The sequence below is a fragment of the Geotrypetes seraphini genome, chromosome 2 (genome assembly GCF_902459505.1).
Source record: "Geotrypetes seraphini chromosome 2, aGeoSer1.1, whole genome shotgun sequence".
Lineage (NCBI taxonomy): Eukaryota > Metazoa > Chordata > Amphibia > Gymnophiona > Dermophiidae > Geotrypetes > Geotrypetes seraphini.
Window position 1 is genome coordinate 296,930,959 of NC_047085.1, and position 24,449 is coordinate 296,955,407.

Below are 24,449 nucleotides of genomic sequence, written 5' to 3' on the forward strand. Positions count from 1 at the left end.
AGTCCTATCTTCCCATCGAAGTCCAAACCCTCCGGTCTTGCACATGCATGACCTGGTTGGGTTTCTATACTTATTACCTGGTTAGCTTTCTATACTTGTGTTACATCCCAGCTCCTCCCTCAGTATCCCACGATCCCTTTATCCTTCAGGAATCCGTCCAATCCCTGTTTGAATCCCTGTACCGTACTCTGCCTGATCACTTCCTCCGGTAGCGCATTCCAAGTGTCCACGACCCTTTGGGTGAAAAAAAACTTCCTTGCATTTGTTTTGAACCTATCTCCCTTCAGTTTCTCCGAATGCCCCCTCGTACTTGTTGTCCCCTTCAGTCTGAAGAATCTGTCCCTATCCACCCTCTCTATGCCCCTCATGATCTTGAAGGTCTCTATCATATCTCCCCTGAGCCTCCTTTTTTCCAGAGAGAAGAGCCCCAGCCTATCCAACCTCTCGGCGTATGGGCAGTGTTCCAGCCCTTTTACCAGTTTCGTGCTCTCCTTTGGACTCTCTCAAGTACCGCCATGTCCTTCTTGAGGTGCGGCGACCAATACTGAACGCAGTATTCCAGATGTGGACGCACCATTGCTCGATACAATGGCATGATGACTTCCCGCGTCCTGGTTGTTATGCCCCTCTTTATGATGCCCAGCATCCTGTTGGCTTTTTTCGAGGCTGCTGCGCACTGTGCAGATGGCTTCAGTGATGAATCCACCAGCACACCCAAGTCTATCTCAAGTTTGCTGTCTCCCAACAATGCCCCCCCCAATTTGTAGTTGAACAACGGGTTCTTTTTACCTATATGCATGACCTTGCATTTTTCCACGTTAAAGCGCATTTGCCATTTGTTTGCCCAGTCTTCCAGCTTGTCCAGGTCCCTTTGCAGGTCCTCACACTCCTCCCTGGACCTAACTCTGCCGCACAGTTTGGTATCGTCTGCAAATTTTATAACCTCGCACTTTGCCTCCTTTTCCAGGTCATTGATAAATATGTTGAAGAGTAACGGCCCCAGCACCGATCCCTGTGGCACACCGCTTGTGACTCCCCGCCAGTCAGAATATTGGCCCTTCACTCCGACCCTCTGCAGTCTACCCGACAACCAGTGCTTGATCCATCTGTGCACATCCCCTCCCACCCCGTGGTTCCACAGCTTCCTAAGCAGCCTTTCATGTGGCACCTTGTCGAAAGCCTTTTGAAAATCGAGGTAAATGATGTCTATGGGTTCCCCATTGTCCACCCGACTGCTTATTCCCTCAAAGAAGTACAGAAGGTTCGTTAGGCACGACCTTCCCTTGCAGAATCCATGCTGGCTTGTTCTCAGTAGGCCATTCCTCTCGATGTGCTCGCAAATGCTGTCCTTGATCATAGCTTCCACCATCTTCCCTATAATTGAAGTCAGGCTCACCGGCCTGTAGTTCCCGGGGTCACCCCTCGATCCCTTCTTGAAGATAGGTGTGACATTCACCAATTTCCAGTCCTCTGGTACCTCACCAATTTTCAAGGATAGTTTGCAAACATGCTGGATTGTGCCCGCTATTTCTTGTCTTAGTTCCTTCAGAACCCTTGGGTGGATCCTGTCCGGGCCCAGTGATTTACCGCATTTTAACCTGTCTATCTGTTTGAGGACATCCTCCTTACTTACCTCTATGTGCTCCAATTTTTCGGCCTGTTCCCCACTCATGAGCTCCTTTGAGTCCGGTATATTAGATGTGTCTTCGCTCGTGAAAACCGACGAGAAGAACGTGTTCAACCTCTCAGCTACCTCTTTATCCTCCTTAATCACTCCCTTCCTATCCCCATCGTCCAACGGCCCCACCTCCTCTCTCTCTGGTCGCTTCCCCTTTACGTAACTGAAGAATGCCTTGAAGTTTTTCGCCTCCCTGGCCAGCCCCTCTTCGTATTCCCCTTTCGCTTTTCTAACCTCTCGGTGGCATTCCTTTTGGCTAAAAGGTCCAGCTAAAAATTAGCTGGACCTGCATAACCTTTTTTCTTTCTCCCCTAAGAAGCAGCCCCCTTCTTCCAGGCATCCTCCACCCTTTTCCTAGCTCATGACATTGCCAATCCATCTAACCGTCCCATTTGCTCCTTCCCTCGTCACCCCCACTGGCCCACCAAGGCTAGGAGGTAGGCAGGGTAGGGGGGTGAATTGGTATTGCAAGCTCAGAAGGAAGAGGGCTGCTGTGAGAGAGGAGGAAGTTATGCAGGTCCTGGCCAGTATTCAGTGCCTAGACCCGCATAGCTACCCTGGCCAAGTTAAGACAGCTTTCGAGCTTTCCTAACATTGTTGGGTTAGCTATGCGGATCCCGGCGCCAAATATTGCCGGCATCTGCCTAACCACTAGCTCCTCCTACAAAAAAAAAAGGGCCCCGCTTAAGTCTGAGCTGACCATTTTTTTAACCCAGAAGCCTGCCCCCAATTTAATACTTGTCATTCATCTTTTGCCATAACGATATTTACTGAAGTCAATTACAGATCCTCCCCCCCTCTAAACCACACCCCCAGAAAAACCTACCCCCTATGCTGGGAGCCCACAAAGGTTTCCCTGAGGGGGATTACATCTGCTATTAGTGAACTTTCCAAAAACTATAATTGTTATCACTTGTTTGGCTTCTTTTATCCCTTCCTGATCTTCACCATCCCTCTCCCATCCATTTTCTTTCCCCTGTCAGACCCTTCTCATACCTTTTTGGGTCTGTTCTCTTTCTCTTAAACCCTCCTTTCAATACCCCCCAGCCAAACCCCCTTCTCCCCCCTCATAACTGTTCCTCCTCAACCTCTTTGAAGTTTCCATTGTTTTCCTGTGGAGTATGCAGATAAAAAAAATAATATAGATGGATGTGTTAGGTGTTTAAATGCCACAATACATATAGCAAGAAACTCCTTTTAAGGAGTTGACTTGTTCTGTTTAACTAGATTTCTGCATTTTGTTTTGCTATCAGTGATGCTTTCATATCCATTCAAGGTTTATTTTGACTTGATGAATCGCTTATTTACTTTACTAAGCAATTTACAAATTTTAAAAAGGTATAAGCATATACCAATTTAGTCATTAAATATAATGGGTTTAACTAACAGACTTACATAAGGTAAGAAGGGCAGAACTACAATTGTATTTATTAGAGTATAGGAGAAGACATAAATGGAAAGAACAATAGGAGGGGAAAGTAAAAAATAAGGAAGGTGAATTATGCCCCTGTCCAGCATTACAAGCATTATACTGGCATGTTCAGCAGAGGCGCAAAAAAATTTCAGTACTTAGTCCTAGTGACAGTTAGTTTAGTCCTATCAAGGTGTCAATAGGAAAATAATTTTCTCTTGGCTCTATTGTTCTTGCAGTGCGGTTCATGTTTCTTCTGTCCTACTTGTCTTATATTTGTGCTTTTTTTTTTTTTTTTTTTTTTTCAGGTGCTGGGCTGGATCCGCAATGGAGAATCCATGCTTAACGCTGGGCTCATTACAGCCGGCTCACTGCAGGAGGCGGAACAGCTTCAGCGTGAACATGAGCAGTTCCAGCATGCCATAGAGGTACTTTCTCTAGTTTCTTGCACTAGTTTTGTTCAAGTCATTTTGTTGATGCTGGTGTTGAGGGATGGCACATGTGTGTGTTCTTAATGAGGGTAGACGTTACATAGAACTATGATGACAGATAAAGGCCAAATGACTCATCCAGTTTGCCCGTCTGCAACATCCACTGTTTCCTACTCTCCCTAAGAGATCCAACATGTCTGTCCCATGCTTTTTTTGTCTCCACCATGTCTTCCAGGAAACTGTTCCATGCATCTATCACCCTTTCTGTAAAAAAGTATTTCCTTAGATTACTCCTGAGCCCATCACCTCTTAACTTCATCCTATGCCCTCTCATTCCTGAGCTTCCTTTCAGATGAAAGAGACTCACCCCATGTGTATTTATGCCACACAGGTATTTAAATGTCTCTTATCATATCTCCCCTTTCCTCCAAAGTATACATATTGAGAACTTTTAAGTATGTCCCCATATGCCTTATGACGAAGACCACTAACCATTTTAGTAGCCTTCCTCTGACCCTACTATATCCTGTTTATATATTTTTGGAGGTGCGGTCTCCAGAATTGCAAACACTATTCTAAATGAGGTCTTGCCAGAGTCTTACACAGCGGCATACATACCTCCTTTTTCCTACTGGCCATACCTTTCCCTATGCACCCTAACATCCTTGTAACTTTTGCCATTGCCTTTTCAACCTGGTTTTCTTTAAGTTTGGTAATTGAAATCCTAAAACGTATATTTTTCTTAGTTGGCATACCTTGCTATTTGGAGCTGCTTTGTCTAGTGTGTTGATTTCACTAAGCAGGTTACAGCTGGTGTCTATCAATTTGATCTGCTTGTTGGTATAATTTAATTTTTTCACCAACAAACAGGATTGAATCAAGCCCATAAGTTGGGGATGCCATTCTGAGTGCGAATGGCCCTTTCCACATACAGCAGTCTCCTCATTTCTCCACTTTTACTTATTCCACTCTGCTGAAAGAATATATGACAAACTTCGCCAGACAATTTCTTCTTTACTTCATTTTGTTGTTACAGGTTTACCATCAAAATTATATTTTCAGAGTATGGCCTCTTAAATTTTTCCCCTTTTAAAATGTTTTGTCTTCACCGATAGGGATCCTAGTCATAACTTTAATAACTTCATGTTCTGCATGAATCATGTCTATCAATTGCAAAAATAGAATTGAACATCTTCATTGTCATCAAAAACCACTTTCAAGACTTTCTATCTGTGATGGTAGTATATCAGACTTACCCAAGTCTGCGCTGTGTCAAGTAACACCTTGCAGCTGCATAGAAGTCCTGAGAGGTCTGGGTGCAGAGGAACACTTTATAGAATTTGCTCCTTGCGCCACTCATTTTGGAGGCTGTAAATTAATTTGAAGCTTGCCTTGTACAGAAGAGCGAGGGACTTCCAAAACTGGCTTCTGTACACTCTATTCCACCATGTCCTGGGCATCCTTGGCACAGTGACCTGATGCGTGAACACTGCAGCTTTCAATCTGCACCTACTAACTGTCTTCCTTCAAGGCAGAATTGCAGTTTTAAGCTGAATAGCTGTAAACTTGCACAGTGCAATCTTGAAACAAGATCATTTCTTCATCTGCACAACAACACCGGCATGTGGTTTCTGTGGATATTTTACTATCCTATATATTCTTGCAGAACATGATGCAGTGTTGTGGAGGGGGCTCATTAAAGGGAGAACCTCCTTTCCATTTATAACTTTGATCAATTTCCTAAAGAATTAGGTCAAATTTTGATTATATCAATATTGAAGAACACTAAGGAATCTATTGCGCTTAATTCTAATTATCGACCTATAGCCAGTATTCCACTGTTTACCAAATTAATGGAAGGGGTGGTTAATACTAACTTGGTGAAGTATATAGAAAAATTTGATATTCTTCATGAAAGTCAATTGGGGTTTCGTTCGGGATTCAGTACAGAGACAGTACTAGCTTCTATGATTGATTATCTTCATGGACTATTTAGTGTAGGTTCTAGTACATTGATTCTTCAGTTGGACCTAAACAATGCCTTTGATCTGGTTGATCACGAGATCTTGTTGGATTGCTTGGATTCAATTGGAATTGAAGGTAATGTTTGGAATTGGTTTGATGGCTTTTTGAGAAATAGATCTTATCAAGTGTTCAGTGAGGATAATTATTCATGACAAAGAAAAATGGAGAGACCCAATGATCCACAGTGAAAACAATCCACTGATGAAAACAAAAACTGTGGATACAGATGTTCTGGAGATAATTTATTAAACACTGACATATAAAACCATGAAAATTCAATTAAAAAGTACAATGATAAAAAATACTGTGATAAAAATCCAACCGAACCCTATACGGTCCGTGTTTCGGGGAACACGCCTTCCTCAGGGGTCCAATGGTTTGCAAACTCACATATAAAGAATTGAACTGAAAACAGTCTATTGTCTTTAAACATGTGAGCAAAGAACACCGCAGACAAGCTGAAGTAGCAAAAAAATGCTGTTCAATATTTATTAAGCCTCGTTAGGAAGATTACTGCATAATCTGAAAGTTAAGTTCTTCATCTATGCAGATGATATTACTATATTGCTTCCACTTACATCTTTTATGGCAGAAATAAGAGACCAAATCTCATTTATTCTGGTTCAAATTGAACAGTGGACCAGCAGGGCCAAACTTAACCCTGAAAAAACAAAATTTTTTTGGCCTAGTCCTTCCGATAACATCAATGAGAAGGTCAAACTTTTTCAATAGCTGCTTCCATTAAAATCTTGAGAGTTACATTAGATCGACAGTTAACTTTGGATGATCATATGGATCTACTGATTAAAATATGTTTCTCAACCCTTTGGAAGCTTTGAACAATAAAAAAATATTTTGATAGTATATTCTTTAGGTTATTAGTACAATCTTCTATCCTGTCTGTTCTTGAATACTGTAACATAATATATTTGGGATCTCATAAAAAGCTCCTTAAAAGATTAAGAATCATCCAGACCATAGCGGTTCATTTGATTTTTGGTTAAAAAAAAAAAATCTTTATTAAGTTTCAAACAATCATAGTGCACAACAATTGTTCACACAAATAATAGTACTACAAAAACACTTTTAACTAATACCTAATAATCACTTTAACCCCCCACCCCCAAATTAATAATCCACTACAAATAATCAGTTTAGAATCATCCTGTGATTCCACCCCCCCTGAATGTATATAATGAAATGACCAAAAATAAGATCAATCCTTATAATAACTTATCAATGGCTCCCAAACCCTCAAAAATTTTCTCTAATTACCCCATGATACATCCATCACCCGTTCCATTTAAAAAAATGACACAACGATTCCCACCAAAAACTGTAACTCAACCTGTCCCAGTTTTTCCAATTTCTCAAAATCAGTTGTATAGCAACCCCTGTCATTATAAAAAGGAGTTTATTATTAGATGACACTGTGTCATATGTTAAAGCTACAGGATTCTCCATTAATTTATTTATTTGATCCCAAATAGATTTCCAAAATTTTTGTATCGGTGGACAATAAAACAGCAAATGATCCAATGTCCCTGCTTCAAGATGACAATGCCAACATCTATTAGTTTTAGAACTATCCAACTTATTTAACTTAACAAGAGTCCATACTGCTCTATGTAACAAGAAAAACCAAGATTGTCTCATAGATGCTGACATCGTACATCTCATCCTCCAAGTCCAAATTCGTGGCCATTGAGACGCACTAATCTGATGCTTTATCTCAAAGCTCTAAATGTCACATTAGTCCATTTTATCAACAATTACACTGGCTGCCAGTTGAGGCAAGAATATTGTTTAAGTTTGGTTGTATTTGTTTCAAAGTTTTATTTCGTCTGGCTCCAACTTACCTGTCCTCACGTTTTGAACTATATAAACAGAATAAGATTATTGAAATCATCTAGTTTCCTATCCAACTATTAAATCTTGTCGGTATAAGTGATTCCTTGATAAATTATTTGCTTTTCATGCAGGCAAAATGAATTCTTGGTTGTCTACCATTATTTCTCAGGCTTATTCTTATTCTCCTTTTAGGAAGTTGTAGAAAACTGATTTATTTGACAAATTTGTAAACTGAAATTACAAATTTTAATGTATATTATAATTTTGACACTTCCTGAATGTATTCTTATGTCAATTGTATTTTTCACTGATTGTGCAGTCTTCTTTGATGTGAACCGCCTAGAACTTTTGTGGCGTGGCAGTATATAAGAATAAAGTTATTATTATTATCATTGTGTCTTAAGTTTTATTACACAATTTCTTTGAAGTTTCTTCTCTGTTGTTGCCCATTCTCCAAGGACAAGCAGACTGGTAATTCTCATAGCTAATATTATACAGAACTTTCTAGTAGCACTGTATGGCACATGCATGGATACCTTCCTGCCCGATGTGCGAGGAGAGGTCCACAGAGCTGAGAGCATGCGTTTTCTGTTCTCAGCAAAGTTTTTTTTTTAATGAGCTGAGAGTGCTTTCCCTTTGGTCTCATTTTCTGTTTATTTTTCTTACAATGTATCTTTCCCCTTTCCAGTCCTTCCTCAATATTTTTCTGGCCTTTTTAAGATTCCTTTCTTTTTGTAGTTCTAGGCCTACTTTTTGGCTGAAGCTTCGATCTCAATTTGAGCGTGCCTCTTTTTCAGCTCATTTAGGAGATTATTTTTTTTAATCTTTTTTTATTCCAAAAGAGATCACATCAGAAATAACCATCAGAAAACTGGTTCCACAAAGAAGCTAATAGCAATATAAACAATGTATCGTAATCATGATTCAATCCTTTTTCTTTATTACTCCCAGCCTTTCCTCTCTGCCTCCCTTGTCTAGTTTTCCCAGAAATCAGCAGTTGAACTTGCTGCCAAAGAGTACAACATGCAGTTAACGCTCCCTATCTCCATAGCCATCTGCAACATACTAATTGCTGAATTGTTGGGGGATCTGCTCCCACCCAGTGGTGTAATATAGGTTTCTTCACAATCAGCACGGCCACCATATATTTCTTCTTTATTCAACATTTACTATACTGCTAAAAATTGGCATGCACAGCTAAAGCGGTTTACAAACTAAATGGGAAAAGGAACTCCAATATACGTATAGGACAGAAATCACATTCAGACCAAGTTACAAGTTGTCAGCCCCACCGGGGAATGAGTGAGCATCAAGCGACAGCCCAAAGGCTGCTTAGGAAAAGTAGACTCGCTCAAAAAGCCAGGTTTCAAAAAAGACTTTAAAGGTTTTAAATGATCCTTCCACACAAATGGTAAGTGGCAAGTTATTCCAGAGGAAAGGGTCTGCGAAAAAGAAGGCATTGTGTAGAAATTGTTGCTGGTGATCCTGCAGTCTTTGGACCATTAACTCTGCACCTAAACCCAAAAGGAGAATCTTGTAGCACCACTTACAAGACCTCCCCATTATACTTGCCAGGCTATTCAATACCCCTGCCCAGAACAACCGAAGTTTGGGGCATTCTAAGAAATGATGAACCACAGTTCCCTGGCCTTTACCACATTTAACACAGATATCATCCTCCCAGATACTCTTAGCCTTCCCCTTACATCTTTTAATGTAAGCATTGTGTAGAAGTTTAAATTGAATGTCATATAATCCTGCATTTCCAAAACTTCACACAGTCGTGCAGCTGAGTTTTGCATCGATTGCGGGGAGGGGAGGGGGAATGCGGTTCAGCAGACAATCTGTTAGGACCTTCAACCATCAGAGGGCATCCGCTGAAAATCATGGGAGGGAAGTTTCATGGTGATTCCAGGAAGTACTTCTTCACCGAAAGGGTGGTCGATTATTGGAACGAACTACTTCTGCAGGTGATTGAGGCCAACAGCGTGTCAGATTTTAAAAGAAAATGGGATACTCATGTGGGATCTCTAAGGGAGTAAAGTTAGGGGGGTGGGTCATTAGAGTGGGCAGACTTGATGGGCTATGGCCCTTTTCTGCCGTCATTTTCTATGTTTCTAAATTTCAGTAGTCTTAAGTGTGAGGTTATGAGAGTGTGGGCAAAGGTCTGGGTAGTGTGATCAGAGAGGAAGGGGCAAATTTTGGCAAGCTTTAACAGTCTGTTGAATGTGCTTAGAAAATGAGAGGTCAGATTCGAAGATAAGAACATAAGAATAACCTTACTGGGTCAGTCCAGTGGTCAATCTAGCCAAGTATCCCATCTCTACAGAGACCAATCCAAGTCACAAGTAACTGGCCAAAGTCCAAATACAGTCAAACCTCGGTTTGCGAGTAACCCGGTTTGCGAGTGTTTTGCAAGATGAGCAAAACATTCTTGAAAAACTTGTCTTGCAAACCGAGTGTTGACTAGATTTGCGAGCACCCCCTTCCCGATAACCAGCATCGCTCCCTCCCCCGCTCGCAAAGGCCACCCCCCCCCCGGCTCGAACCGGTATCCCCCGCCCGAACAACTTGAACTTACCCCCTATCTGGCACCGGCACGCAACCCACAGGACATGCCGGTGCCGCTAGAAGATCTTCCTGCCTCTGCCGGGCCTTGAGCATGCTCAGATGCATGCTCAAGGCCCGGCAGAGGCAGGAAGATCTTCTAACGGCACCGGCACGTCCTGTGGGCTGCGTGCTGGTGCCAGACCGGGGGGGGTTAAGTTCAAGTTGTTCGCGCTGGGGGTACAGGTTTGCGCAGGGGGGCCTTTGCGAGCGGGGGGGAAGCGATGCCGGTTATCGGGGGTGGGTGGAACGTATCAAAGCAAGTTTTCATTATTTCCTATGGGGAAACTTGCTTTGCTATACGAGTATTTTGGTTTACAAGCATGCTTCTGGAACGAATTATGCTCATAAACCAAGGTTCCAATGTAGTAGCAACATTCCATGCCATCGATCCAGGCCAAGCAGTGGTTTCCCCCATATTTGTCTAAGCTACAGACTATAGACTTTTTCTCTAGGAAATTATCCAAACCTTTTTTAAAACCAGGTACATTAATGTAATGTAATCACTGCATCCTCTGGCAACGCATTTCAGAGCTTAACTATTCTTTAATCTTTCCTCATATGAGAGGAGTGCCATCCCTTTTATCATCTTGGTCGCTCTTCTTTGAGCCTTTTCTAGTGCCGCTATAACTTTTTTGAGATAAGGAGACCAGAACTGAACACAGTACTCAATGTAAGGTCACACCATTGAGCGATACAGAGGCATTAAAACATTCTTAGTCTTGTTTACCATCCCTTTTCTAATAATTCCTAGAATCTTGTTTGCTTTCTTGGCCACCGCTACACATTGGGTGGAAGGTTTCAGCATATTATCCACGATGTCACCCAGATCTTTTTCTTGAGTGCTGACCCCCAAGGTGGACCCTAGCATCCGCTAACTATGATTTGGATTATTCTTCCCAATGTGCATCACTTTGCATTTGTCCACATTAAATTTTATCTGCCATTTGGACGCCCGGTCTTCCTGCAGTTTTTCATAGTCTGCATGCGTTTTAGCAACTTTGAACAGTTTAGTGTCAGATGCAAATTTAATCACCTCACTTGAACTCACTACTTTAATTGTTAGCCTGTAAATAAATAGCATTTGCATTTCACTGTATAAGGTCTAAAGTTTGACCCATTGATTAAACAATGGGGATGAAGGAAGAGCATTGATACAAGAGAAATGTATATTAATTGAAAGACTTGATGACGCCTTCTCATTTGACGGCACAGGATAAGAATGATGATATCAGGATGGTTAGTGAGACATTGTTCCCCAAAGGTGATACACTATGAATATTAAACCTGCGCTGGAGAATAAGATTCAGGTAGCACTTGGTCCTGGTAGGTCGCTTGTCACTATGACAACAAAATACTGTTCTGGGATAGGCTGAGTTCACCAAAGCTTGTTTTCACTTTTTCCCTTCTTTGTCTTTTCATATGCACAGTTGCCTTTTTGAAATTGATGATATCAAATTACAGTATCTGAAGTAGACAGGAAAGAAAAATATTCTTAGTGAGGGCAAGCTTGTCATTGCCACTGAAGTAGACAAAAGTGTCCTTCAGAACATAATTAGGTTTTCATCATATTCTGCCCTCCAGCCCTATTTTCACTAGTATAATTCATTCTTTTATGTTAGACTCTATGCAATTATTGCTGCTAAATGTGATTCACCCAGGCATTAAGTTTAGGGGCCAGTCAGTTTTTTTATATGGATGATATTGGGTATTGGATAACTTGTTCCTTAAAGAAATGAAGTAATTTATAAATTCTGTGGTTACTCAGGTTCCCTCTATCTAATACAGATCCTTTTTTTTTTTTTGTAAATCTTTATTCATTTTTCAAATCTTACAACAAGTGTACAATAACCAATCAGAAAAATTTTTAACAAATCACTTGACAATCTTACTTATAATCATTAAAGTATAAAAGAATCCCTTCCCACCCACCCCATCTATTAATAATAAATGAATTAGCAATTATCATATTCCCCAGTCCCACCCCACCTATATCTTATATAATAACAAGGTGTTTAAGGTGTCTGATCATTAGAATATGTAATCAATGGCCCCCAAATCTTTTTAAAATTATGATAATTTCCTTGCTGTATAGCAAGCACCCTCTCCATTTTATAAATATGACATACTGAATTCCACCAAAAGGTATAATTAAGCTTAGTATAATCTTTCCAGTTTCCAGTAATATGTTGAATGGCAACCCCGGTCAATATCAATAAAAGTTTATTATTATTTGCTGAAATTGGGCTCCTAAATCTCAAGATGTACCAAATAATATAGTATCATATGAAAGGGCAACATGATTTTCTAACAATGAATTAATTTGGGACCAAATTATTTTCCAAAAGGCATTTATATAGGGACAAAAAAAAATTAAATGATCTAAAGTCCCAGCTTCTAAACTACAATGCCAGCATTTATTGGACCTAGAGCTTTCCAACTTCTGTAAACGAACTGGGGTCCAAAAAGCTCTATGCAACAAAAAGAACCAGGTCTGCCTCATAGATGCTGACCTTGTAGTTTTAATTCTCCAAGACCAAAATCGTGGCCATTGAGAGGCAGAAATTTGGTGCCCAACCTCAATGCTCCAAATATCCCCCATAAAAAAAATAATACAGATCCTTTATCTGAAATCCTTGGGACCAGGTATATTTTGGTTTTTGGAACTTTTTAGACTTTGTGATGGTAATGTTAAGTCAGAAAAAGGCATGCCACCAAACTTTAAACACTTCAAACATAAACATGTTCCAGACTGTAGGACTGGAGCAGTACCTTCAAACATAAATGAAGTGTCAAATTTTGGTTTTCAGAATTTCAGATAAAGGAACTTGTACCTGAAAACCATTCATTGTGACACCCATGCACTAACGGTGGAAATCAAGTGGGGAATTTTTTCATATTACCTTATTTTGTGTGTGTGGTTGTAGTGCCTTGGTTGAAATTCTTCAAAAGGTAGTAAAGAAATCAAAATAACGTGTATAGGATCATAATGTATGACTTTTGTAATACTTAGGGCAAACTAAACTGTTAATCTTTGAAATGATTGCATATGCATCATTTATGATTTTTAAAAATTAAAATGTTACAACTTGCTGTTAGTTGTGGGATGCACTACATTAGTGCAAACAAGGTTTTTAGGCGGACTTGCTGTGGAATCATCCATTGTCACATTGATTGCATACCAGATAACTTACTGTAGCTCACTGTAGGGAACCTGTAGTAAAATGGGCAAAACCAGCTGTGAAGGGATGCTCTCAAGTATGAATTTTGTCCTCTCCATTTATTTGATTAGAAAACTCACCAGAGTGCCCTGCAGGTGCAGCAGAAGGCAGAGTCCATGCTGCAAGCCAACCATTACGACATGGATATGATCAGAGACTGTGCTGAAAAAGTGGCCTCTCACTGGCAGCAGTTGATGCTGAAAATGGAGGACCGCCTGAAGCTGGTGAACGCCTCTGTTGCCTTCTATAAAACTTCAGAGCAGGTAGGGGAACGTGCTGCTTGTTGGGTGCAATGTAAGTGTGAGTAGATGCCTTTCAAAGAGGTATTTGGGGTGAGGAAGTTTTGGCTGTGTTTCTTGCCTTAGGGCTCCTTTTACTAAGGTGCGCTAGCATTTTTAGTGCACGCAGCAGATTAGCATGCGCTAACCCCATGCTACGCGGCTAGAACTAACGCCAGTTCAATGCTGGCGTTAGCGTCTAGCACGCTCAGCATGGTAACGTGCGTTAATGCCCTAACGCAGCTTAGTAAAAGGAACCCTTAATATCATCTGTGTTATGATGTGGGATAAAGCAAGTGTATTATCGCATGGAAAGCAGCAATGTGCCTCGCTTATTTGTTACCCTCCTTGACAGTCCCAGGTTTTCTATCTGTCAGCTTGTCGCTTTAAATATAGTAGTTATTGCTTACAGGCAGAGTTTCAACCTCCTCCCTCTGTAACTTAACCATCACAATCATAGCCCTCAGTTAGGGGCCACAGGACCTAACTTCCTTTGGGAAGCCAGCCCATGCATACCCTGAGGCCAATGCTCAAAAGTCCACCACTTATGAGAGCTGATAGGATGCTGTTAAAATGAGTAAAGGTGAGGGTGGGATTTGAATCAGGGAGCTTCAGAAGAAGGTGCAACAAGGCACATTATTAACCTGGTGATCCACAAATGGCATCTTTCTGTCAGAGGAGATGTTTCCTCCCATGACAGCTTAGGATGTCCTAGCCATGGGAAGGAGAAAATAAGTTTGCCTAGAAAGGGAAATGTGCTGCTAAAAACGGCAAAGTCCACCATCTAGACCCTCTTATGACAGCTAATAGGAACTTGTTAAAATGAGTGAAGGTAGGATTTCAACCAGGAAGTTCGAGATGGACAGAGTGCAACAAGGCACATTAACCTGGTGAGCCAGAAATGCTTTCTTTGTGGTGATTGTGATATGATAGCTAATCAGATGATACATAGGCAGGTCAGTCAACTATGATATGAAAGGGCAGTGAGATCCATCTGAGTAGAAGCCCTGTGCTGATCATACAGAGGCTGTGAGTTCAACACCCAGCACATCTTTTAATTGTGGCGTACTACCTTGAAGGTGCAGCTTGATGATCTCACAATGAGGTCAGCTTTGTGAAGCTGAAGAGCTCCATTTTGCAATGAGGGAAAGTGCATGTTAAGGTCTGTATCTGGTTTTTCTCTTTTTAAGCGCTGAGAAATGAAGTAATGTGTGCAATAATGATATGTTTTTCATGTTCTTTGCTTTCAAGAAAGAGCTGATTGCAGCACTGTTGAGAAAAAAGGGGGCTCTTTTTAAGCAGGAAAGCCAAAGGTGGTGTAATGAGTAAATCATATTACTGTTTGGGTAGAAAAGTACTATGTTTTCTATGCAATATGTTTATATTGATGTGTTCTATTGATATGGTGGCTTATTAAATCTATTAGGAGGGAAAAAGAAGAAAAAAAACATAAACTCACTATAGGAAATATGATTGCGAAAGCTGAAAGCACGCCTAATCTGTGTCTATAGGAAGTCTCTGACTAAGAAAGCTGAAGTTCCATTGAAATGAAGCAAAAACTACACTTAGACCAGCTTTTCCTTCGCCTACATTTTCCACACTATTTAGACGCCCTCTGCCACCTAACTAGCGTCTATGTGGTGCCTATCCTCAACCACGCCCACGTCTACAAACTTAGACGCGACTATTCCCTAAATCTGCGCCTATCTCGCGTCTGTGTTCTAAGGATGCCTAACTCCATCTAAGTCCCAATTAACGCTTGTTAAGACCCTTAAATCGCTCATTATCCACCTAAATCGGATGCCTAAAGCACGCCTAAAGTTAGGCGCAGTTTACAGAATCGGGGCCTTGGTGCAGAAATCTTATTGGAATATCTTTCATGTGATTTTATTGGCACTTTTTCCAACATGTAGTGTAGAAGCACCAGTAATTATCTCTCTGGAGGCACAATATTTTGCAAAGATACACAGATGTTGGAAGAGGAAGGGTAGACCCTATACGCTACATTGGACCTTTACAAATCTCAGATCATCATGGTGCCTAGAAATTGTACCCCGGTGCCTGTGATTTCATACCCCCAAAGTTGTGTGTGGGGATTCCCCCCCCCCCCCTATTCTCAGCACTTCCTCTAAAATGGCTTTCCTGGCTCTGCATGGCAATTGGGCTCTTCACATACTTGAGCCATGTTGTGCAGGGGGTTTGGGAAGTCTCATGGAACTTGAAACTGCAAGACTTCCCAAACTTCCTGCACAACATGACTCAAGTATATGGGGAGCCCGATTGCTATGCAGAGCCAGGAAAGCCATTTCAGAAGCAGATCTGTGGATAGGGAGACAGAGGCAAAAGCTGGTGACTATGAGAGACTGGGGGGGGGGAGAGCACAGAAAAGAGTAACTGGAAAAGGTTGAAAGGGGGGGGCATATGATAGGGACCCAGGCCATGGTGATATATGAAACAGATGCAGTTATCTCTTTGCTTCACCTATCAAGGCAGTACTGTCACACAACTGACAGCATGCTTTGGAAAGGGAGAATGCTGGCTCTGCCAGTGATTTACAAAGGCACCTTGAAGAACTAATTTTCTAAAGTTTCTTTGCCTGGGAACATAGAATAGGAAAATAGCTTTAGTAAATCAGTTGCTGATAGAGCTACTGATGATCTAGCAAGGGATTCCTATCTCTCTTCTCTGCACTCCCCCGCCAAATAAAAAAATAAAATTCATTGCACACAAAGGAGAAGTAAAAGAGGTCTCAACTGCTGATCCTTAAGTTTTTGGACTGGCTGCAAGATTTAATGAAAATTTATCAAGCCTTAGAAACTGAGGAGGAGAAGGAAAAACAGAACGAAAAATCCCTGCCTATGCTCGTTTTATGCTTTTTCACTTGTTAAATTTCTAATTCTTTATTTATTTTAAAAACTTAATATACCACCTGGAGTCACAGTGGTTTCCAAATAAGCATACATAAATCAGAAAACAAAAACAATCCAAATCATTCCTCAAAATAATATCAACACATATGAAAGCATGCCCTATATATTCAATAACGATGAAGTGTGTCCAGCAGATTTAATATTTCCTCTTGCTTAATCATGTCAGTTGTTAGATAAGTCAAATACATAATTATGAAGTAAATTACTGAAATTAAATAAATTAATGGAATTTGCTGTCACAGAAGAGACAGCAAATGTTGTTGAGTCTTATTGACTATTCTCTTTTTAATCTCTTGCCCTTTTTCTGGTGTTTGCTGTAGGTGTGCAGTGTTCTAGAGAGCCTTGAGCAGGAGTATAAGCGAGAAGAAGACTGGTGTGGGGGAGCAGACAAGCTGGGACCCAACTCTGAAACAGACCATGTCACCCCCATGATTAGCAAACATCTTGAACAGAAAGAAGCTTTCCTGAAGGTATGTGCTGAGGGGTGACAGCAGAAAACTTTGCTGTAAAATATGCCTAGATGGGTGATTACAGATACCTCACTGATGAGAAGCTTTGTTTAAAATGCTTTACAAAGCCAACACCCTCCTCTCCCAGTAAAACTCTTCCATTGATATCATTTTGCACATGCATTTGTAGTAAGATAGAAGTGCTTGAGTTGTCAGCATCAAGTTCCAAATTCTTTTGTTGTAGTGATGCTTCATCATATTGCTTGTGGTAGCTTGATGTCGGCAAGTGGTACATTAGGAAGAGAAAACTTCCAGTTTGGAAGTATTTAGCCTCTGAGAAAGCAGGGTCAGGGACCAAATCATCCGCTGCACCCTTTTAAAGTAGGGTAAAAAAAAGCTGAGGTTACTTAGCCTGCTTCTTGATAAGATTGAAACCTAATCAAATTGAAAAATGTTATAATGATGCCATAATGAGATGGCATGCACAACAAAGCGCTGGTAAATCACACCTCTTTATATTATTATCACTGCATAACAAATATATTTGAATGTATCAAAAATAATGAAAGCAAAAATTTAAATTCCAAAAAACTAAAACCAAAATTGGTCACACAAAAAAAATATACAAAAGTCGATAATCCAAAGTGTATTCACTATTTATCTCCAAAAATGGTGCAGGTGCCAGCTGAATTTACAAACTGAAGTAACATCTAATAAGTATTAATTCCCAGTTCCTGACATGGACCATGTTTCACCAAGGAGTTTTCAGAGAGACCTCAAAAGAAAATCCAAATAATTCCAAATACGATGATGTAAATCTAGTCTTCCAAAGAGCGGTACACATCACATGTCATCCTTGTATCTTCAGACAGACAACACCCTACTCAGCTTATCTCTCAGGGAAGAAAAGGCCATAGTGGAGAGATTAAATTAATTCTTTGCTTCGGTCTTCACTGAGGAAGTTGTGGAGGAGATACCAGTACCAGAAATGGTATTCAGTGCTGGTGAGTCAGAGAAACTGAAACAAATCTCTGTAAAACTGGAAGATGTAATGGAACAATTTGACAAATTGAAGAGTAGCAAATCGCCTGGATCAAATAATATACATCCTTGAGTACTGATAGAACTCAAAAATTAACTTGCAGAGCTATCATTAATAATTTGTAATTTATCTTTAAAATCCAGCATGGTATCAGAAGACTAGAGAGTGGCCAATGTAATGTCAATTTCTGTTGGAAAGACATGGGATTCTGTACTGTAGCTGTTGTTTCCCTGTAGTCGTGAACTTTGCAGAGGGGTGTCACTCAAATCTTTCAACTCCTCCCCTTCAGCAGTGGAGAACAGCTCCCCCTTCAGTTTTTCATTCTGTAATCAAACCAAGAAGGTATGTTCTGATCTGCTCTGCTTTCTTTTATTATTTTTGAGTATTTTTGCTATCAGTTCATTTTCCTGCATGGCTTCAGTGCTCGGAGGTTCCCTTCTCAGGTTTACTCCACAAGGGAAATGATGCAGACCCACAAGAGTGAGCTGCTGCTCGCAGGCCAATCTCTCTTTGAGAACCTGTGGAGCCTTCTTTGTGGTTGAGAGTTAAGGGTCAATTTCCTTGGGAGCTTACTTGCCTGCTGATTTATCAGAGGCTTGAGTACAGGCTGTGGGCCCCCTTTGTAACAGCCCTCTGGGTATCAGGGAGCCAGCTGCAAATTTTCTTTCTTTTGACATTTTGCACGGATTATCAGGGTTCAGAGTCCATGATCAGGGTCCTCCTGACCAGCAGCCAGACTAATCCTGCAGTGGATTAGTTCCTGGCATTTTCTGTGGCAGAAATCCTTTTCCTGCAGGCAGGTTACTGCAAGCTGATAGGCTCCAGAAGTCACAGTGCATACTCCCATTATTCCCTATGGGGAAAATCAGGGAAGAGTAGGGGAGTCTGAAAAAGGCAGATCCATGGGTTTAGTATTGGGTTCCCCCACATCCAAAACCACTTTTTCAATGTTTTTTGTTTTTCAGAAAAGCTTCCACAGACCGTTTTTGGGATGATTTTTCTGTTGGCCGCCATCTTGGATTTATATCAATCTTTTTTTCAAGTGCTTTTTTCTACCTCAAAACCCTTTGTTTTGCCAAGGGATCATCTGCAATGGATTCCCCAGGCCTTTCGACCCCTAATTTGTGCATCTTTTGTGCAGATTTACTGGCTGATGAACGTCCGTGTTCCATATGCCAGGGGAGGAAGGGGTGGGAGTTTTGGGCTCAGCCTCTCTGGAGTCCTCCTGGGCGATAGAACCCCAAAAGACCCGGCCATCGGGGAAATTATCTCGTCCAGAGGCTGCATGTGACAAGGGTGCAAAACTTAAACACATCGGGGTAAAGGAGGTGCTATCACCCCAGTCAGGGGTCCTTAGTGCCCCCAGTCCAGGGATTCTCAGACTTTGTCAGTCTCCTGTAGAAAGCCTATTTAACGGGCCCGGGAAGCCACCGCTCTGCCTGCGAGCGCATCATCTCCGGTACAAGGGGATTTATGTCCTAAGAAGGCTTCTCCACCTTGGAACACATCGGCTCCAAGTGTCTGACCAGTTAGAGCAGAACTGGGAAGACTGGAAGTACCTTTCCGTTTCTTTATTATCACAATGATCCGCTACATCCTTGGATGATTTGGAGCCCCTTTTGCAACCGGGGATCAGGAGACTGTGGCAGCTGTTGATCACAGTGATGATCCCTCAGTGCGCCATGTTTTCAAGTCTGCCACTGTTTCACATGTCATTGCTGACACTCTCTTTAAGTTGAATTGGATCCTCAACAGCCCTTCATCTCCTAGTGTTCCATTATGAGTAGAACAATTGCATAAACTACTTTTTCCCATCACATCTGGACATCACCTCGTTAGTTACTGACCAATGGGAATCTCCAGAAGGCTCTCTAAAGGTGGCCAAAGCTATGTCCAGACTTTATCCTATGGCTCCAGACTTCCAGCAGCTGAAAGTGGATTCCAGCAGCTGAAAGTGGATTCCGCAGTAATGCAAGTGACTAAACGTCCCGCCTTTCCTAGCGAAGGAGAGGTGATGCTGAAAGATGCACAGGATCGCAAAATGGTCATTAAAAGACATTTTGAAGTGCTAAATTTGGGTATTAAAGCAGCAGTAGCTGCCTTTATCCCAGGACAAGCAGGCGTGATATTCTCACATGTGGGTGACGTCATCTACGGAGCCCGATGCGGAAGCATTTTCAAGCAAACTTGATTGAAGATTTAAGTTTGCTCTGCTGCTCCACGCATGCGTGCCTTCCTGCTCCACTAGGGGGAGCATCCCCTCGTGGTCTCCAGTTCAAAATTTTCCGCTGAGCCTAGAAGTTGTGTTTTTCAGGCTCTGCCCCAACTGCCTTCTAGCACCGCGATTTTTTCTCGATTAAGTCGCTGTGTGCGAATTCTTTACTTTTCAACTTGATTCCTGCTTCGTTTTTGACGACCAGGAGGCTTCCGGGGCCGCGTGGCTACTCGAGCCGCGGCTACTTTCGATTCTATGTCCCGGCGTTTGACTGGCTTTAAAAAGTGCACCCTGTGTGAGCGGCTTCTTTCCATCACAGACCCGCATCGCCGGTGCATCCTCTGCCTGGGGGCGGCTCATCCAACCGACTCCTGCCCCCAGTGCGCTACTTTCCAGAACCGGGCCCTCCGTCGAAGAAAAGCCCGCATGGCGGACCTTTTCGCCCCGGACCAACCCTCTACCTCGGCCTCGAGGTCGGCCCCGGCCTTGACCTCGGCCCCGAATACCTCGGCATCGCCCCGAGACCCGAATCCGAAGCCCTCGGGACAGCAGAAAGCCTCGGCCCCGGGTAAGTCCCCTCTTCCTTCTTCAGGTTCCGTAACATCGAAGAAGCCAGCCTCGGGGACACCGTCGACGCATGGCGGAAGCCCCATGCTTACAGCCCCGGCTAAGCCCTCCAAGCCTTCGGGCCGTGCCTCCACCACACGGGAATACTCTGATACGAGGTCGCCCCCGGTGGAGTGCACCGAGGCAGTGGACATGCCTTCGATGCTGTCCGTGCCCGTCTTCCAGGACCTACTCCGAGCAATGATCTCATCGGAGCTGTCCGCTGCAATGGCCCAGTTACAATCGGCCTCGACCTCGACCCCGCAGGTGCCAGACCAGCTTGAGCCTCGCATCAAGCAACCTCGGGGAAAAGTGCGCAAGCTTCGCGCATCCCATCCTCCTCGGACTCCTCGCCGAGGCGCCCGAGACGCTCTCCCTCCGCAGACCGCCGCGGGGCAAAACGTCGTGCTAAAACGACAGAAACCTCGATCAGCCGTACCTCCAAGAAGGCCCGAGGTTCACCAACTCTACGAGGCCGTTCTCCTACACCTCGTACGGGACCACTAAGGGTGACTTGAGTTATCACTCTCCAACCCGCGCATCCTCCGACCTCCCCCTCGGACCGGGACCCCGACCCGAGGTTGCAGGTATTCTCCGAGGGAGTCCGGGTCGAGGTCACCGATTCGACATCGATCGGTACCCCGAACCCCGGCATCGTCTCCGAGGGGCTTCTCGAGACGCCGAAGATCGACGACCCCGGAACACTCTCACAGTGCTTCCCCGATCTCGGAGCGTGGATCGGAGCAGGAACCTCGATACTCGAGGGAAGCCTCCCCATCCTTCTCCACCCGACGGAGGTCTCGTTCACCGACCCCGCACGGGGCCCCGGGAACATCCCGCCCATCCTTCACTCGCTTTGTCCAGGACATGGGCCACGCTTTGGACTTAGACCTCCAGTCCGACTCCAGATACTCTAAGGAGTACCTAGCGGAGTTGGATATGCCATCACTGCCCAGAGAGTCCCTTCGCTTACCACCTAACCCGGTACTCCAACAGGCCTTCTTCAGGAACCTGGAGACCCCCTACATGGTCACAGCCGTACCCTCCAAAATGGAGGCCAAGTACCGCACAGTACCCTACCCGGGATTCGAACAACCACAGCTCTCCCACCAGTCGCTGCTAGTAGAATCCTCCTTGAAAAAGGCTCACCCATCCCGGGTCTCAGCTGCGGTCCCCCCAGGCCGAGAAGGCCGAACCCTGGACAAGTTCGGCAGGAGACTATATCAAAATGCAATGATGGCCTCTAGGGTGCAAAGCTACACTTTCACCTTCACATCCTACCTCAAACATCTCATTGGACTATTGAGAGCCTTTGAGACTGACCTACCGGCCTCCCAGCAAGGAGCGTTTGGCCTGCTTTTAGAGGCCCTCTCCAACCTGCGCCTCCATCTATTCCACGCGGCCTACGATGGCTTCGAACTCTCCTCCAGAGAGGCAGCCTTTGCTATCGCCATGCGCCGACTAGCTTGGCTGCGCCTGGTCGACATGGACCCCAACTTGCAGGACCGGTTGGCTAACCTCCCCTGCGTGGGAAAAGAACTGTTCGATGACACTATCGAGGCGGCTACAAAACGCCTCTCCGAACACGAACGCTCGTTCGCCTCCCTCGTCCGGCAAAAGCCTAAACCGACCGCGTCCAGGCCGTTCAGGGCCCCTCCGCGCCGATACCCACAAAAATCCACTCCTGCCTTCTCGCGGCCTCCACCCAGGCGCCCGCAGGCCCACCATCGGGCTCTACCCAAGTCCCAACCACCTGCGACTACCAAACCATCCCCGTCCTTTTGACGGGATAAGCGGAAGGGGGCGGGCCCCCTCCGCCATAGTCCCAGGCCTCCTTCCCATCGGAGGTCGCCTCAAAGCCTTTTACCCTCGCTGGGAACAAGTCACGTCGGACGCATGGGTCCTTGGCGTGATCTCATCAGGATACTCTCTCAACTTTTGGGCCATTCCTCCAGACAACCCTCCAAGGAATTGCCCTCCCAACCGGACGCAGCTACCCCTGCTCCTCTCTGAAGCTCGAGACCTGCTTCGCCTGAGAGCAGTGGAGGAGGTTCCCCCCGATCAACAGGGGAAAGGCTTCTACTCCCGTTACTTCCTGGTACCGAAAAAAAAGGGAGACCTACGCCCAATACTAGACTTGAGACGCCTCAACAAATTTCTGGTACGGGAAAAATTTCGGATGCTTTCCCTAACGACCCTCTACCCCCTGATCGACGAGGGCGACTGGCTCTGCTCCCTCGATCTGAAGGAGGCGTACACACATGTCCCGGTGCACCCCGCCCACCGCAAGTTCTTGCGTTTTCAGGTAGGGGACTGGCACCTACAATACCGTGTCCTCCCCTTCGGCCTAGCATCGTCACCTCGAGTCTTCACCAAGTGCCTCGTGGTGGTCGCTGCTACCTTACGCTCCCAGGGCCTTCAGGTATTCCCCTACCTGGACGACTGGCTGATCAAAGCCCCGTCCAGGGAAGGGGTTATCTCAGCGACCCAACAGACTATTATCTACCTAAAGAGTCTGGGGTTCGAAATAAACTTCCCAAAATCCCAACTACGCCCCTCGCAGTCCCTACAGTTCATCGGGGCCACGCTGGACACGGTTCGCCTCCGTTCCTTCCTCCCCCTCCGCGCCTAGAGGCGTTAGTAAGTCTGAGTCGAAGGATCTCCCTGCTGACTTCGGTATCAGCTCGACAGATGATGACTCTCCTGGGCCACATGGCCTCCACCGTCCATGTCACACCCTTCGCCCGCCTCCATCTGAGAATCCCTCAATGGACCCTGGCCGCTCAATGGCGTCAAGACCGGGACCCGATCGACCGTCCCGTGACAGTGACTCCTTCATTGCAACGATCGCTCCGCTGGTGGGCCGACTCTTCAAATCTTTCCAAAGGTTTGCTCTTCCTCGCCCCACCCCACAGCAAGGTACTCACCACGGACTCGTCGGAGTACGCTTGGGGAGCCCATCTGGATGGCCTACGCACTCAAGGGATGTGGTCAGCAGAGGACCGTCGCTGCCACATCAACGTGCTAGAGCTTCGGGCCATCTATCTCGCAGCTGTAGCTTTTCAACATCTACTCCACGACCGGGTGGTTCTCATCCGAACCGACAAACAGGTAGCGATGTACTACGTAAACAAACAGGGGGGGACAGGGTCTTGGTCCCTTTGTCGGGAAGCCCTGCGCCTCTGGAAATGGGCAATCTCCAACAACACCTTCCTTCGAGCGGTGTACATACAAGGAGAACAAAACTGTCTGGCGGACAGACTCAGCCGCCTCCTCCAGCCACACGAGTGGTCACTACACTCTCAGACCCTACGACAGGTGTTCGAACAGTGGGGGACGCCTCAAATAGATCTGTTCGCATCCCCCCACAACCACAAGCCGCCTCTCTTCTGCTCCCGGATGTACTCCCCGGACCGGCTCGAGGCCGACGCCTTCCTCCTCGACTGGGAGGGAAGGTTTCTGTACGCGTTTCCGCCGTTTCCCCTGATCCTGCGGACGCTGGTCCACCTAAAAACGGTGCAAGCCACCCTGATCCTGATTGCTCCTCGCTGGCCACGCCAGTCTTGGTTTTCCCTTCTGCTCCAACTCAGCGTCAGAGATCCACTACCTCTGCCTCGGTTTCCCTCTCTACTATCACAGGGTCAGGGTTCGCTGTTACATCCCATTCTTCAATCTCTTCATCTGAATGCTTGGTTTCTTTCCCCC

The 24,449-nt window shown here is 44.4% G+C and overlaps 1 protein-coding gene across 7 annotated transcripts in view; it reads left to right on the plus strand.

Annotated features, from left to right (window-relative positions):
* TRIO (trio Rho guanine nucleotide exchange factor) overlaps nt 1-24,449 on the plus strand; it is an 830,868-nt gene that overhangs the window by 482,851 nt on the left and 323,568 nt on the right. For all 7 annotated transcript variants that reach the window (XM_033929852.1, XM_033929845.1, XM_033929848.1 and 4 more), the window contains 3 exons: nt 3,398-3,517; nt 13,296-13,487; nt 16,753-16,902. In XM_033929852.1, the coding sequence (XP_033785743.1) occupies nt 3,398-3,517; nt 13,296-13,487; nt 16,753-16,902 (462 nt within the window). The remainder of the gene's footprint in view (nt 1-3,397; nt 3,518-13,295; nt 13,488-16,752; nt 16,903-24,449) is intronic.